Raw genomic sequence first — 18,029 nt, 5'->3', positions numbered from 1 at the left:
ATTCTGAGACATATAATGTAGCTAGTGTTTCCTCTATATTGTTTTGATATTTTTGCATCAGACCCCATGGTTTTCTCATGGTAATGCTGTTTGGATGCATGCAGATAGTGTAGGCTTGTGCGTGCTTTGAATCCTGTTACAGGAGAAAGTAAAGTGCCTAAGCATACTTCTTGCTATTTGGGGCTCAACCAGACCACTGGTGTGTACCCTGTCTGTCCTTCAAGTGCCACCATGTGTCTGATACTAGGCATACAAATTGACTGAGAGTCTTGATGTTACATGCCATAAGAGCATTTGGGATCATAGGCAGCCTGTGAACTGCATTGATGCAGGCAGATAATCACTAGACATCCTATTTCATGACTATGTGGATGTTTTAAATCTATCCCTGGTCTAGGCAGCAAAGCAGGAATGCAGGTCTGGTCCTTGTGCCTTTTTTTTCCACTTGTTTCTCATTAATCTTTTTTCCTAAACAGGTGTTGGTTTTGTTGGTTTTGTTTGGTTGTTTTTGGTTTTGGTTTTGCTTTTGTTTTCCTTTTTTTAACGTATACAGCTCTAGAGATAAAATTTGAATGAAGCTACTTTCAGATAAATGGGATGAAAATTTTAAATAGCTGTGCAAAAGAGTTTCAGGGATTTTGCTTTTCTGACAGTTATGTCCAAGCCTAATTTTTAAAAAAATTTTTTACGATTAATATGGAAGAATGTCAGAACTGCAGTATCAGACCTGAAATAAGGCAGTTTCAGTTTTCTGGTCGGTAGCTAAGAAATTAGATGGACTAGCTTGAAAGTACATAGGACTTAAAGAGACAGTAGAGGGAGCTGGAAGGAAAGGAAACCTCTTGTTTCCAGCCGGAAGCCCTGTTGATATTTTGGTAACGTGAAGTATGTGAATGTGTCTGTTTGATCTTCTTTCTTCAGTTTCAGTCTCTTTTAGGAAATACAATCCGGAAGGAGGCATTTGTTTCTTATGCTTCAAATTCATAGGATTTTTCCTCTAATAAAAATATTTTTTAAAAATATAGCAAGGACAAATGCCCCCTATCCCCAGGGAATTAAAAAAATAACAAAAAAGCAGGCAGAAGAAAAGAGATTCTTTAGAGACTTGTAATACAAGACATCAGTGATGAAAAGGAGTCTGTTACTAGTACTTAGTAATGGACTTCACAACTGCATGTCAGAACACAGAAAAATAATGTGTAAAAGGAGACAGTTAAAATAAATAAACTGTAGCATCCCAAGTTTTCAAATAAAGTTCAAAGTAAGTTTCATAGGATTAGATGAAACAGCTAAGGAAAAGCCATCCTAGGATAATAGAAAGTGGACAACAATTTGAAAAGGAGTCTTATCCCTTTTATTTTTTATGATAGAAATTTTAAGCAATTTTTTCAGTTTTATATATAAATCTTATTTCCAGAAGTAGCTACAGTAATCCTTTGTGTCCATAACTTTAAAATTAAAGTCTGCATTTTAATATAATGCAGTTTCAGGCATGTGACATCTGAATCATCATTAAGATTACTTTTACCTTTCTCTTGCTTTTTTATTTTGTAGGTTACGTTTTGAAGCTATATCTCAGACTTCTCCTATTACCTTGCACCTCTTTCTGAGGAATATATTTGCTGTCTGTGACATTAATGTCACGGAAGGAGCACTATTCTGTGATTCCATCTGTTCCAATGATATACTTTATGAGAAACAAGTATGTGTGGCTTAAAATAATGCACTGGATTTGATTTTACTGTTTGATCATCTTTATTTCATCAATGCAGGATAAATGTTGCAATGTACTAATCCTATTTACAGAATACTTCATTTTCTGTGAGTTATCTGGTCTCCCTTTCTGAAGTATTTTAGTACCTGTTGATTATTTTGTATCCTGGTGGAAAGATGGTTTCTGAATCAGTTATTGCCTAATCCAAAGCCCATTGATTCCAAATGAGGAAGGATTTTCCTTGACTTCAGGGGCGGTAGACTATAATTTAAGAAAAAAGTATATAGCCATTATTATTTTTGCCTTACTAAGATGCATCTTTGATTTTTAATTTTAAACATTTCTGCTATTTAATACATATATTTTCATTAATATTGAACTTCTAACAGGGTTTCTAACAGGTTTAATATACTAAGCTTCTTTTATCTTATCTTGCTGCTTACACTGCTTTTTAAAATGCAGTAACATCTGTCTTCTTTCACTCTCAGATTATTTAAAACCACAGAATTCATATTTGAATCAAAATGTGTTTTTATTTTACAGGTTGCTAGATTAGCAGAATGTGAAAGAATGACTGTGGCAATTGAACTCAGCAATTGGTTGAACGATGCGAGTTACACCCTGCAGTCTGTTGTACAATGTTATGGTCTCCTTGCTCCAATTATTTATCACAAGATTTCTTCAGTGCCAGTAGTTCAGGTGAGAGCATTTTAAGATAAAGCAGCTGTCATCAAAGTTCTGCAGTTATAATGATTCAAATTACACTTATAATGGAGTGTACACTGGGAGAGCTAGGTATCTAGGCTTTGAGTTCTTAGTAGCTGCTGACAGAAAAGCCTTTTATGGTTTTTTGTGTTCCCAGTGCATATATGTTCAGTGTAAGCTGCACAGATTCTGCTCTCAGATATGCTAAAGTAACTGCAGAATACTGATTGTTTCTTCAGGATGATTTGTTGGTATTTTTAAACTATAATAGAATCTATGAAGTAACTTCTACTTGAATGCTATTTGCAGATGGTAATTTTGAGGAAAGAAAAGCAGCATTTGCCTATGGCTTTTTTTAGAATGTTTGCTTCATATACAGTTTTCTTCTCTTCTTAAAGAAAGAAGACTATTCAACGTTTTTGATAATGCAGTCTTTAGTTTTCAGGCATGTGCTGCTTTCCAGAAGCAAGCACCTTCTCTTTGAAAACTCCCTGAATCTTTTCCTGCCATTTCTGAAGCAGCAGGCATGGTCTTTAGATTCAGCAAGGATACAGTAGAAACATGCAACCTTTTCCCCATAATTAGGTAGTTTTGTCAGAGAGCAGCAGTAAAAGCATGTTTGCTCTATGAGGAAGGATGAGGTGACTGCACTGCAGGCAAGGCACAGACTAGCAGCATCTGAACATGGCAGGCAGAGCAGGGTGTTGGTAAGAGGATCCACTGAGGGTCCAGAGAAGGTGAAGTTATTGGGCTGACCCAGAGTCCATCCAGGCGAAAAAGTCAGGAGTTGTAGGAGCTGGAGCCAGAGACTGGAGACAAGGCTACAACACAGGTCCAAGGTCCATCCGGGAGACAGAACTGAAGACCAGCACACCAATACCATAGCTCAAGCAGGAACTGAAGGCTTGTGCCTGAGCTTAGTTGGGACTACTGGGCCCTGGGGCAGAAGGTGTGAGAGGAGGCCCCAAGTGAGGCTGCTCAGGGAATGACTATTCAGGCAGTCAGGGCCCTGAGAAGTTTTTAAGAGTGTTTACAAAAAAAACCCCAAACCCCAACATCAATTTACATACAGGGATAGCCTCTTGCTTAGGAAGTTGTTGGTTGTGATGACCTACTAAAGGTACAGCTAGCCACTGGAAATGGCTCCTTTTTCAGATTTCCTAATTAAAGGAAAAAATAATTTATTCACATGTTCTTTTCATGTCTGATAGACAAAAATGGGGGAAAGAAGTCTTTTATTTTTAGACCATACTGTAAACATTTTTCTTTCACTTAAAATTCTGACCAACTTGATATATTTTTAAGTAGTCCTCTACTAGGAGTATGTCATCTCACTGAATTAAGCATTCTTTGATTTCATGTTAATTAAATCAGCAAAAATATCCATCATGTATCTGTAATTTAATATCTGTGATTTTATGTGAACATGTCATTTATTCCAAAGGGCTGTGGTTGAAATCTTGACACCATTAAATTTGATGAAAATTTTGTTATTGGCATTTGTAGAGCTAGCATTTCATCCTATCTGTTAGATTTCAAAGTATTTTTAAAGTTATCCATCAAATACTTGTAAGTGTGTTGCACCCTCCAAACTTTGTTTTAACCCTTGTATTTACAGATCCTCATTAAGTGCTTGGCTGTCCTTCAAGAAATTCCAAGTGCTGCTTTGCAGAGGAGACAAGCAGGATATTATGAGAGTATTCAGCATATGATAGCTTGTACCTCATTTTATACAGCAAAGGTATGGTGTGTATTATTGTGCTTACATCTTAGTTTAAGGTATAGCTCTTGTCATTTAGAGAAAAAAAAGTTTTAGTCTTCAGAGTGGTATCTTAGAGAACCGTCACTCTTAAATAGTAAAGGTAGAGAAATATTTATTAGTATCTTTGTATCAGTGCATTTTATATAATAATGACATTTTGACTTTTTAATAGAATTGAGAATTTTCATTTGTTCAGAAAATAGGCTGTAACTATTAGTCCATAACAGGAAATCTTTATTTTATATCATTGTGTTTATTTTTACATTTAAGGTAGTACTATTTTCAGTAAGGCCTATATGTACTATATAAATTTAAAAGTTTATTTACTGCAAATAGGCCATATTTGTAGCTTTAATCAGGTTAGCATATCTGGCTTATTTGATATTAGATTAGATACAAGAGACTTCATACTATTTAGTCCCACATACTGGCAAGAACATAAACACCTTGACTTTTAACCATAATGCATATCTGTAGATCACATTTATGATTCAGGTACTCAATCTATTTAGTGAGAAAAGGAGAAACATGGTACTGGTAGGATTTTTCTCCTCGGGTATAGAGACATGCTAGAGTTAAAGTACCCACGAGGATAAATGTGTGATGCTGAAAGAGTCAGCTTTCTTCTAGCTTTGAGTGCACCTCAGCTAAGAGTTCATACTGAAGCTGAGCTGTGGCTGATACTTTGCAGGATTCCCCAGTGTTGGTGATCCCTCACCCCAGCCTTTATAGGAGCTGGATCTCTGTGCTGACCTCACAAGACCAGATTAGTGTCAAATACCCTTAAAAGTGCACTGCAAGAGGACCCAGTTTTCATTCTTTCTATAAGGATGAGTATTTTAAGCCTTAGTGTTTTCATTTTCTCCATATTAATCAATTATTTCATGGCTGTGAGGGCAGTGTCAGGGCACGGCGACGGCTGGAGAGCCAGCAGCCAAGAGCAGTGCTACGGCTGGCAGGGCAATACCCAGCGGTCGGATTCAGCCAGGAGTCCAGATCATCAGGCGAGTTTGTGGTGATGAGGCAGGTCTGAGCTGAAGCTGGGAAGTCAATCCACAGGTCAGGATCAGGTCTGGTGAGGGTAGCTAGGGTCAGACACAGCCCAGCAGGCTGGTCCATCATGATGGGAGCAGTCTGAGGTCAAGCTGAGGAGTCAGTTCATGGGTCAGGTGACTAGACCAGTGGATCTGTTGCCAGGCCCAGGCATGGCTTGGAGCATGCTGGAGACCAGCATTCCTACCACATAGGAGCTGGCAGGGACTGTAGGCTTAGGCCTCAGCTGAAAGGGAGCTCCTGGCCCCATGGGGGGAGGAGCCAGGTGGAAGCTATCAAGGCTATCAAGACCTTAATATAGTGTTGTTGGATTCCCCAGCTAAATGACTGTCTGCTTGTACTGCTGATTTTTTTCCATTAGAGATAGCTTTTCAACAGAATAGCATATAGAATAGCAAAATGAATGTGTGAATTGCAAATGCTTCTGATTAATCCATGGTATATGGTTCTCTGTTGAGTTACAGTCAGGCCATGTACTGTATTTATCCTGAAGTAATCCTGTGATCAGCTGGATACCCTGCTCAGCCTGGTAGCTGAGCTCAAAGAAGAGGTTGAAAGATTAAGAAGGATCCTGGGACAGGAGTTAGCTGGGCTCATTGAGAGAACTTTAAACTAGATTTGAAGGGGGAAGGGGACAAAACTGGAACTCCCAGATATAAGCCCCAGGGTAGATTACCACAGTTTGTGGGCTGTTGTGCCAGCGACAACCCTCACCCTGCCATCTCAGTGGAGGCAAAGGATGGAGACATGCAGCACAACAAACATGCAAGGGATATTGATGGATCAGTAACCATGGTAACACCTGTGAAAGGTCAGGCTGGAATTAGGACCTCTAAATGCAAAAAGGTGCTGGGGACATCAGCCCATCTCAAGTGCATGTATACCAATGCACACAGCATGGGTAACAAACAGGAGGAGCTTGAAGCCATGATGCAACAGGAAAATTATGATGCGGTGGCTATGACAGAAACATGGTGGGATGTCTCCCGTGACTGGAGTGCGCCAACTGATGGCTACAAGCTCTTTAGGAGGGATAGAAAAGGTAGGAGAGGCGGTGGGGTAGCACTGTATGTTAGGGACTGTTATGATTGCTTTGAACACAAGTGTAGTGAAGACAGGGTGGAGTGTCTTTGCGTTAGAATCAGGGGGAAGGCCAACAGGGCAGATGTCATAGTGGGAGTCTACTACAGGCCACCCAACCAGGACAGAGAGGTGGATGAAATATTCGATAGCCACTTAGGAGAAATCTCACGATTGCTTGCCCTTGTTCTTGTGGGAGACTTTAACTTCCCAGACATCTGCTGGAAATACAACACAGCAGAGCAGGACCAGTCCCGGATATTCCTGTAATGTGTGGCAGATAACTTCCTGACACAGCTGGTGAGGGAACTGACCAGAGAAGGTGCCCTGCTGGACCTCCTCTTTGTGAACAGAGAAGGACTGGTAGATGATGTGGCGGTTGGAGGCCGACTAGGGCACAGCGATCATGAAATAATAGAGTTCTCTATTCTTAGGGAGGCCAGGAGAGGGTGCAACAGAACTGCCATCCTGGACCTCCAAAGGGCTGACTTTGTCTTGTTTGGGCACCTGCTTGACAGAATCCCTTGGGAGACGGTCCTGAAGGGTATAGGGGTCCAGGAAGGCTGGGCACTCTTTAAGAAGGAAGTCTTAATGGCTCAGGAGCAGGTTGTCCCCAGGTGCTGTAAGAGAAGCCGGCGGCAGAGAAGACAACCCTGGCTTAACAGGAGTTTTGGCTGCAACTTAGGGAGAAAAGGAGAATTTATGGCCTTTGGAAGAAGGGACTAGTGACTCACAACGATTACAAAGATGCTGTGAGGGCAGGGCAGAAATGAGGAGGTCTAAAGCCCAGCTAGAAATTAATCTGGCTTCAGCAATCAAAGATAGCAAGAAATGTTTCTATAAGTATGTCAATAGCAAAAGAAAGATCAGGGAGAGTGCTAGATGTAGGAGGAAACATGGTAACAAGTGATGAGGAAAAGGCTGAGGTGCGTAATGCCTTCTTTGCCTCAGTCTTTAATAACAGGACTATTTGTACTGAGGGAATCCAGCCCCCTCAGCCAGAAGGCAGAGACTGGGAGAACGACCACCCCACAATCCAGGAGGAGATAGTCAGTGACCTACTGCATCACAACAACATACACAAGTCTATGGGACGGGATGGGATACACCCGAGGGTGCTGAAGGAGCTGGCTGGGGTGCTCACCAAGCCGCTTACCATCATTTACCAGCAATCCTGGCTGACCGGGGAGGTCCCGACAGATTGGAAATTGGGCAATGTGATGCCCATCTATAAGAAGGGTCAGAAGGATGATCCGGGAAATTACAGGCCTGTCAGCTTGACTTCGGTGCCTGGGAAGCTGATGGAGCAGCTCATCCTGAGTACCATCTTACAACACATGCGGGACAACCAGGGGATCAGGCCCAGTCAGCATGGGTTTATGAAAGGCAGGTCCTGCTTGACAAACCTGATCTCCTTCTACGACAGAGTGACCTGCTTATTGGATGAGGGAAAGGCTGTGGATGTTGTCTACCTTGACTTTAGTAAGGCCTTTGATACCATTTCCCACAGCATTCTCCTGGCAAAACTGGCTGCTCGTGGCTTGGATGGGCACACGCTTTGCTGGGTAAAAAACTGGCTGGATGGCCGGGCCCAAAGAGTTGTGGTGAATGGAGTTAAATCCAGTTGGCATCCGGTCACAAGTGGTGTCCCCCAGGGCTCGGTTTTGGGGCCACTCCTGTTTAACATATTTATTCATGATCTAGATGAGGGGATCGAGTGCAACCTCAGTAAGTTTGCAGCTTACACCAAGTTGGGTGGGAGTGTTGATCTGCTCAATCTGGACAGGCTGGAGCGATGGGCTAAGGCCAACTGTAGGAGTTTCAATAGGGCCAAATGCCTGGTTCTGCGCTTCGAGCACAACAACGCCCAGCAGCGCTACAGGATTGGGGAGGAGTGGCTGGAGAGCTGCCAGTCAGAGAGGGACCTGGGGGTGTTGATTGACAGCCGGCTGAACGTGAGCCAGTGGTGTGCCCAGGTGGCCAAGAAGGCCAATGGTATCCTGGCTTGTATCAGAAATAGCGTGGCCAGCAGGGACAGGGAAGTGATCTTACCCCTGTACTCGGCACTGGTGAGGCCGCCCCTCGATTACTGTGTTCAGTTTTGGGCCCCTCACTACAAACAGGACATTGAATTACTCGAGTGTGTCCAAAGGGCAATGAAGCTGGTGAAGGGTCTGGAGCACATGTCGTACGAGGAGCGGCTGAGGGAACTGGGGGTATTTAGTCTGGAGAAGAGGAGGCTGAGGGGAGACCTCATCGCCCTCTACAACTACCTGAAAGGAGGTTGCAGAGAGCTGGGGATGAGTCTCTTTAACCAAGTAACAAGTGATAGAACAAGAGGAAATGGCCTCAAGTTGCGCCAGGGAAGGTTTAGACTGGATATTAGGAAGTATTTCTTTACAGACCAGGTTGTTAGGCGTTGGAATGGGCTGCCCAGGGCAGTGGTGGAGTCCCCATCCCTGGAGGTGTTTAAGAGTTGGATTGACATAGCGCTGAGGGATATGGTGTGGTTGAGAACAGTCAGTGTTAGGTTAATGGTTGGACTAGATGATGTTCAAGGTCTTTTCCAACCTAGATGATTCTGTGATTCTGTGATTCTATGAAGTATTAAGTAATTAATTTTTATTTATAATACTCATGCATTTTGACAATTATAAGTAGAAAACAATGAAATCATTACATGTTATGCAAAACAAAAATACATAACAGATGATTCTTTAATAGGTACTACGTTCATGGAAAGAATATGAACTAGCAGTAATTATTGTTAACTACGGGAAAAAATTGTTGGATTCCTCACCAATAACCTCACCCTGCCTGTCAAGAGTAATGAAAACTGAAGAAACACACACTAACAAAGAAGTTAAAGTAATTGCTCTTATTTTTAATTTTTGTTTTCTCTAAATACTATATTATTTTACTACATTTATTAACTTTTTGTCTTAGAAGTTATTGTATGGAATAAGAGTTTCCTTGTAGAATAAGAGTTCCCAAAGCATAGCTGATAGGCTTCTGTTTAATTGTAGCTATCTTTGTTAAGGCTGGTTGCAGATTTCAGTGGGTACAGGGTCTCATGTTGTTGAACTGGAGAGGGGATAGCAATATTACAGTTCAGAGCCATAAGGGTCCTGCTGATATTTAAACAAGCATCCCTAACTGATCTTCACATATAGTTTCCAGGAAAGCTTTATTAGACAGTAAAAATAATTACAGAATTGTATAAGTAAAGAAGAGCAAAAAGTGATATAGAAACTTAGCCTCTCATTTTGTGTAGCTGCTGCTTGAAACTGAATCATAATAAGAGAGTAACTTAGGAATTGTATAGAATGAAAAATATTTCTCAATGGAGGAAGAACTTTCAACCTCAAAGACCGTAATACATAAATTCCAAAGAGATGCAGGAGATTATGAGGATTTCCTGCAATTTAGAATCAGAGTAAAGTGTTGATTCTCCATACTTTTCTGTCTGTTTTTTCTTTAAATAATTTTAGAAGAGATTTTACTGGAGAGGAGATTGGAAAAAGAGGTAGAAAAGGAGGAATAATGAGAGAAGAAAGGAAGCAGTGTGAGCATGGAACCGAGATCTGTTAAAGAGAGGGACAAAAAGTCAATCAGTTTACAGAGGAGGATTTCTGTAAGAAAATTTGTAGGACAGTGATGGGATCCAGGACAAAATTTTCTCCATTGTTTATCGCTGAGTTTGTGTTAGCTGTTCCCAGGTTCATACTGAAGAAGAGAAAGGAATCTAAGATCATAGGAACAATAGAGTATCTTGAGCCAAGCAGGCATGACTGAAAATTACATTTTCACCAAAGTGAAAAAAAAGAACAATTGTGTGTCCAGAGGAAGATTTTGATTTCTGTGGGCAGTATATAAATACAAAAATTAATTTTTCTGGAAACATATTTTGTCAATCTGTTCAAATATGTTGTTGTAGTAGTATGTGGCACTTCCCTAAAAATTTATTTGGTGGCAGAGCAACTCCACTCACTCCCTTGGAGATGAATCAAGAATGAATCATGGACAGGTTTTTGAAGCCATACTAAAAAAATTTATGAACAACAATTGTATTTCAGTTGAAAAGAAAAATAAGACAATATTGATGAAATTATCAAATATAGAATTAGAAGAGGTGGGCTCTAACCTAAACTCCACTATTGACCTGCTGGTTTTAGTTAGGTAAAAACTAAGTTTTCATAACTAAGTATTGGATATTTCAGACCACTTTTGCAAAGACACCCCATTTAGCTGCAATGGAAAAAGCGACAGAAAATCTAAGTGCTCTTGAATCAAATCTCCTCAGACTGACAAAACCAGGTGGGTGTACTATTAAAGCACTTCTTACCTTTTTCTATGGATTTTTCTATGGTTTATTTGTAAAAATTATTTACCTAAGAAGTACTTTTATTTCATATATCTTCCATGATAAATCAACCAAAATAATAATTTCAGTGATCTTATTTATGGGTAGTGATGTGTATAATGAGTTTTATTCATCTTTTTCATAATTTCTACCAAAACACTTATTCCTTCTTAGAGAGGAGTGGTCATATTTGTTCTGTTCTGCAAATACATATATGTTCTGATCTGTGTAAATTTGGTTCCACATTATTTAGGCTTGCTTTATCTTCCTATATCAGAAAATGCAGTGGCAAAGAGCATTGTGCATTTATAGCATTTCCTACTGTCTTACCAGTGCTAGCAGTAATGATGGCTGCAGGAAATTTTAGTGGAGAAAAGACTTCCTGAAGAGTTAACAGAAATAGTCCTTTTTGTGAAGGAATTGCATGTGTACTAGCATTTAACTACCTTGTAACTCAGGAGTGAGTATATCAACTTTAAAATATCTTAGAGTCTGGATTAGGCACAAGAATTTTCAGACTGATAGTCCTGTCAAGGTTAGATGAATTAATAAGTAGGGCTTATAAAGGAAATATGATTAGAACTTAAAACACAGAGTCACTACTACTTTTTTCCCCATTATATTTACATGGCATCTTGTACTCCTTGGAGCCTGAAAAGAATCATAGAATAAGTTAGGTTGGAAGGCATTTCTGGAAGGCATTTATTCCAGCCCCCTGCTCAAAACAGTTACAATTAGATCAGGTTGCTCTGGGACTTGTTCAGTCAAGTTTTGAATCTCTCTGAAGAAAGAGATTTTGCAACCTTTATGGGCAACCTGTTCCAATAGTTGACCACTCTTCTGGTTAAAAAAGTTTGGAAATTTCTGATTTCCAACTTGTGTGTATTGCCACTGTCATGGTTTAACCCCAGTCAGCAACTAAGCACCACACAGCCACTCATTCCCTCCCTGCTGGTGGGATGGGGAAGAGAATTGGAATGGTGAAAGTGAGGAAACTCATGGCTTGAGATAAAGACAGTTTAGTAGGTAAAGCAAAAACTGCACACACAGGCAAAGCAAAACAAGGAATTCATTCACCACTTCCCATCGACAGGCAGTGTTCAGCCACCTCCAGGAAAGCAGGGCTCCATCACACATGACAGTTACTTGGGAAGACAAATGCCATCATTCTGAAAGTTCTCCCCTTCTTCTTCCCCCAGCTTTATATGCTGAGAATGATGCTGTATGGTGTGGAATGTCCCTTTGGTCAGCTGGGGTCAGCTGTACCAGCTGTGTCCCCTCCCAACTTCTTGTGCACACCCAGCCTCCTCGCTGGCGGGGCAGTGTGAGGAGCAGAAAAGGCCTTGATGCTGTGTAAGCACTGCTCAGCAATAATGAAAACATCCCGGTATTGTCAACACTGTTTTCAGCACAAGTCCAAACCATAGCGCCATAATAGCTACTATGAAGAAAATTAACTCTATCCCAGCCAAAACCAGCACATCTCTTGTGCTTTCAGTGAGGACAGTCTGTCTCCACGTTCTGTATTCCTTTTAGGTACATGTAGACTCCTCTTAATCTTCTCAAGACTGAATAAACCCAGTTCTCTCAGCCTCTTCTTGCTTTGTCATGCAGTCTAACTCCTTATCATCTTGGTGGCCCTTCACTGGACTTCCTCCAGTATGTCAGTGTCTTGTACTGCAGTGTCCAAAACCTAACACAGTAATCTAAATGTAGTCTCACAAGTGCCAAATAAAGGGGAATAGTCACTTCCCTTGACCTGCTGGCTATGCTTTTTCTAATACAGCCCAGTATGCAACTGGTCTTTGCTGCAAGGGCACACTGATGACTCATGTTCTAGTTATCATCCATCATCTCTATATACGCATTTGTCTTAGAAGAGAAAGCATTTCTGTAATAAATAGGATAAAAAGAGTGATGCAAAAATTCCGTTCATCTGTGCACTGATCATTTTTTGCTGCTGACATTGATGCCTGCATTCCTGCAGAACAAGTTACAGAATGAATGAATTCTCTAAGTTAGTTGAAAATTGCATTGATTACTTAATAAAATGATGTTCCTTTCTTACTTAATAGAAAGTTAAATTAATGGGTTGATCAGTTAGAGAAGAACACATTTTTAGTAATTTGCAAATACTTGATGGCTGAAGTCTGCTCTGTTGCTGAAATAGCATACTCGTCAATAAGTTTCAGGATACAAACTGAAGAGGAATCTTTTGCTGAGGCCATGCAAAACAAATAACAAAGTTTACAGCTGTCCTTGCAAATATGTATAAATGGTTTAGGACAATGTGTACACCTGTAGGGCATGCTGTTAAAAATATTTTGGAATAAACCTTGTAATAGAAAATCCTTAAAAGTGGATCAACACTTAGCATTCCATTGATGATAGTCTGTGAGAAAAAATGGAGAAGTTGAATCTGCCTCTATTCATAAGAAACTGAGAAAAACAAAATATTTCATACACAGTACAATTTAAATTCTGAAATTTCAAGTGTTTTCTCATTTAAACATTTTTGGGAGGTATTATTGTTTGTGAAAATGCTTATTTGAAGCAATGTATTTTTGAACTTGTCAAATAGGAGAGAGTACTAGTAAAGGATGTGACTTGTCCTAAAAAGAAAATAAAAAAAAAAATCTGCTTGTCCTGCTGGCTGTCAGGCTTAATTTGCATTCAACAGACTTCAACTGACTGCTACCTCTGGAGGGTGTAGGTATTGCTCCACTGTCACAACTGGTAGTTCCAGAGTGCACTTTTAGCCTTGCTCTTTTCAGGGACTACCTGCATTGATCTTTTTCAACCACAGAACTTGTCTAAGCACAAAATTTGTAGGTCATGTTTCTTTATTAAGGCAAAATAGCACCTAGCACATGTAACATTGTTCTGGTGCTCATCAGCTAGTAACACAGTTGTGTTTAGCTCTCAGAAACCTGAATCCAAGTTATTGGTCTCCTATATATTATATATGTTATATATGTAGTATATATTATTTACACCCGTATTTTATATATTGTTTATAGAATAGAAATACATTTGTATACATACATTTATATAAATATTTAGGTGAAGAAAAAAAAAATCCCTGTACCTACTTATGCTATCCATATGCTGAGCATGTGTGTAAGCACTAGTCACTAGTAGCATTATGTGTTCGGCTCATGCTGTATAGCTTTAAATATATATTTGGACATGTCCTTACTGCACATGCTCCTCCACAGATGATTTGTATGGACCTCTGTTAGACCTCTAATAAACTCCAGACATCCTGCTCATTAGTCTAGTAGCTGGAAGTTCATCAGTCACATCTGTAAGCTCTTCATTATTTAAGTGGCACAACTACTTATATTAGAAAAAAAGAGCATGCTTTTGAATTTCTCTCTGGATGACAGTGAGAGATTTAAAGGAAAACTCTGTGCTAAAGAAGGATTTTTCTAGTCTTCAGTTACAATTCCAGGTAGAGTTTCTATTCTGCACTATCACTGCTTGTCATAATGGATTTGATTTGGTTATTGATGTAGCTCGTGAATCAGAGCTTACAGGACAGGAAGATCCTTTGTTCCTCCACCCTGTAATTTCATGTTGGACATCAAACAGTGCTTATCGAGAAGGTAGGATAAATGGTATTTATTTTAATTGTAAAGATTTCTTTACTTCAGAAAGCTGCCAGTAAAGCTGTCTACTTCTTGCTTGGAATAAGCTCTTGGAAACTTTCTCTTCATTTTGTTCTCAAATATACAAAACTAAGTAAAACAGCTTAAAAAAAGTTCTTAATACAGTCACATTTAAAAGTGTGTGAAATACCTGCAACACGTTATTTTAGATGTTGACATTAGGTATATAAAATACTAATATTTAAATCATTTGAATAATGTTTATTTTCTAATAACCTTAAAAATGATCTCATTTTAAAGTTGTGTAAAGTTTTCAGAGATTCTGTTTGTGTGGAATATTCTTCCTAAATTGAGATACCTTGTTTCCACATTGAATTATATTACTGAAAGAAGAATTCACAGAAGTCTGAGTACACTTGCGTTTTTGAAATAGGATTTAAGATTCAGGTATGGGGCCTTTGCCACTACCTTATTTTTTTTCATACTGGTGTTAAAAATAACAATGGAGCCTACCCTGTAACATTAGTATAGCTTTCAGATAGGATAAATATTTATTTATTTCTTCATGGTAAAAAATTATGAAGAAAGCCACACAGTAAAAGCAGTTTGCAAACAATTAAAAAGCTGCCTAAAATTTAGACAACACAGCTCCATTGCTGCAATGAGAACTATGTGATGCTTGTACACTAATGTGACTGTCACTGAGAAGAGCAACCTAAGTGAATAGGATACAGTTACTTTGTGTATACTTGGTTTATTGTTTTTTTCAGGATTTTCAAACATGTGTACAATTAGGTGTGTTGAATAGTCTTATAAAATATTTTTGCACTATGTACTGCATGATACAAAAATAGTTCCAAACCTGTTTTCTCAGTCCCTAGAATGTTTGTCATTGTTAGAGTGTAAATAGACTGAATTTGTGATTCTGGATACCTGATCACAAGAAGAAGTATTTTGCAACTGCTATTGTGTATCATGACCTATCTGATTTTAGTATCAGAATGCCTTTTCTTCATTGGCATGCAGCATGACATAAGTATGTGCTTTGAGACATACATAACTGTAATTATAGCTGAATTCAGAAACCTGTTACAGCATAAATACAAAACCTGTGTTAATTATTTGTTACTTTATTGCAGTGATGAAATTCAGAAAGAAAGCACGTTTTCTTGAGTTTTTTGTTCAACTTTTGCACAAAATCCTGAATGAAGAGAAGTTTCAATGTGTTCTGGAATGGGCAGGCAATGTGCAAGTTTACTTGAAAAGGTAGATCTTTGTTATTGTAGAGGGAAAAACTACTACTTAGGTTTACCAGTGTCACATTTACAGCAGAAACTGTATATTGTACATGGTGGAAGACACATCTGGAGCCATTTCCATGCCTCCTAGTCCACAGAAGTTCCATAAACACAGAGGATTATGTATCTACAGAAAATACTGTATTGTGACTTTGTTGTACATGGAGACTTCTCCCTTGATTGTGTCTGTTCAAAACTCCCATCTACCATCAGCAATTTCCAGGATTTTCCTTTTCACGGACACCACTTGGTAATATGGCCATTTGCCATATTATTATGACGCAGTGGGATAACTTAGAAAAGTATGTTGTCTTAAATCAAAAGCAAACTGATCAGGGCCTACTGTAGTGTCTAAAAAAAATTCTATACTGAAAAGATAAGTGGAACCAAACTGTAGACACTTACCTAAAAGGATCCCAAAGAAATTTAACTCTAACTTCATTAAAAATGCACACCAATATTTCTAAAATTTGAAAGGCAAATAATCAATGAAAAGGAGATCTATTATAGGGAACAGAAACTGCTGTTACAAAAGACAAAAAATATTAGACATGAAGAAGTTATTTGAAGAATTTCATAGTAGAATTTGGATAATGAAAACTATTTTGTTTTGCTAGGAGTTAGGAAGTTGAGATAGTTGTTACCTATAAATTCAGATTTCTATAATAAACCTTGGAAGTGAGTACTTCCTGTCTTCTGAAGTGGAAGAAGGAAAGAAAACCTGCTGAATTTAAAACTCCCAATGAAATAGGAATTGCATGTGCTCTACCTGTTTCCAAAGATTACCCTTTAACTATGAACGTTTAACATCATGATGATGATTTTAACATTATTTGTTTGTCAGGAGGAACAACAATTTTCTCTATATCAATGGAATTTCAACACAAGAAACAAGTTCTCCTACTCTGCCAGAAGGCATGGATAGATACACTACAGGAGTTGTGGAGTTTCAGAAAGTGAGTTTCATTTTTAAGGGGTCATGTATGTCTTTACTAGGCAGCAATACCATAAACACAAAAAGAAATTTTTAATAGCTGTCTCAAAAACCTCAGCTAGAGACATATATAATTACTAAAATTTGGGTTACAGACTCTAGCCCTCAGCTCACCTTTCCATTCCTAAAACCAGGAAGAAAAGTTGGTATAGGATTTATCTGAAAGACCAACACTTGTGAGGAATTTGAGATGAGTTGGAGTAATGCATTCCAAAACCAATGAAAACTTGCCTTTCATCAGCTGCCCTTAAAAAAACCATGTTAACGGGAAATGCCTTGGGTAACATCACATTAAGAAAAGGAGATCAGTTTAGGCCTTTTTGTACAATGTTGTACTTACACTTTTTCATGAGTGGTTGTTCATGATTAACTCCTTGTGCAGATATTCTAATTGCACAATGAAGGCTTTTTGTTCAGAATTATTTTAAAATAAATTTTTGCTTTTATTGAAAGGTAAGAATAATCTTAATGGATTTGTTTTGGAGGAAGAAGTTTCTTCCTCATAACCCTCTAGTAATGCTGTAATACTGCTAGCATCTGAGATGGATTAGGGAAAGGGTTTTCTGTCTCAGTTTTTGCATTGCAGAGTTTTAGTGTTTGTAGTTATAAGAAAAGATCTTTATTTTTGAGATTAAAAACACTAGTATATGAAAGAAAATATTTGGGGACATGGCTAGCTTTTTAATGTTAGGCATTTGACATATACCTTCCAGAAAAACTGTAAAGCTTTCTGGAATATTAAATATTTCTTTTGCTGTCTTACTTTGAGAAACAGTTACAGAATTTATTTTCTGTTCTGTTCTGTTCCTGCATAAACCAAACTGCTGTATACCTCAAGTAATTGATAATGTAGGTATAAATAAGTATTTGAAGTATATTTAAGATTTTAATGGAAGATTTTTTAGAATATGGAGACCTCACCTTTAAAGGAACCAGAGGCATCAACTTTGAAGAAACCAAGAAAAGAAGCCTTGAGTCCTATTCAAAAAAGACAGACTCTCAGACAGTATTTCATGGAACATCCAAACATAATGAACTCACCAGAAGCACAAAGGTAAATGAACCTATGTTGTCAGGTTTGTATACACAACCAAAATATTTTGACTGAAATTTGGTTTAATATTAAGTGTGTATTTTAAAACTTTTTTCTATCAAGGGGATAAATTTGTGCACAGTCCACTCACTTGGTACAAAATTGGCTTCCATTCAAGAGAACAAAACCTATGTCATATTTCAGAGAATAACTGCTGAAGATTTTGAAGTCCTTGTATTAATAATCAAAGATTGTATTTCAGTTGTGTTAGCTTGAGCATGTTGATTCATCATGGTGAAAAAGTTATGTTAATCTGCATACTATAATGCTTTTCAAAATGTGTTGGGGAGCTTACCTGTTAGAAATTTAATAAAGAATGTGTATTTCTTCCTGATGTTCAGGTAGTTTCAGAGTGA

General features: G+C 38.5%; 1 protein-coding gene across 1 annotated transcript in view; it reads left to right on the top strand.

Annotated features, from left to right (window-relative positions):
- The window catches only part of CFAP54 (cilia and flagella associated protein 54), a 127,163-nt gene that overhangs the window by 44,876 nt on the left and 64,258 nt on the right, over positions 1-18,029 (top strand). The window contains exons 25-33 of the mRNA XM_074825411.1: positions 1,555-1,702; positions 2,258-2,413; positions 4,038-4,160; positions 9,039-9,182; positions 10,535-10,631; positions 14,196-14,285; positions 15,428-15,554; positions 16,431-16,542; positions 17,486-17,634. Of these exons, the coding sequence (XP_074681512.1) occupies positions 1,555-1,702; positions 2,258-2,413; positions 4,038-4,160; positions 9,039-9,182; positions 10,535-10,631; positions 14,196-14,285; positions 15,428-15,554; positions 16,431-16,542; positions 17,486-17,634 (1,146 nt within the window). The remainder of the gene's footprint in view (positions 1-1,554; positions 1,703-2,257; positions 2,414-4,037; positions 4,161-9,038; positions 9,183-10,534; positions 10,632-14,195; positions 14,286-15,427; positions 15,555-16,430; positions 16,543-17,485; positions 17,635-18,029) is intronic.

This window comes from Strix aluco, chromosome 5 (assembly GCF_031877795.1).
Source record: "Strix aluco isolate bStrAlu1 chromosome 5, bStrAlu1.hap1, whole genome shotgun sequence".
Lineage (NCBI taxonomy): Eukaryota > Metazoa > Chordata > Aves > Strigiformes > Strigidae > Strix > Strix aluco.
The sequence above is the reverse complement of the archived record's forward strand: the minus strand, read 5'-3'. Positions and strand labels throughout refer to the sequence as shown.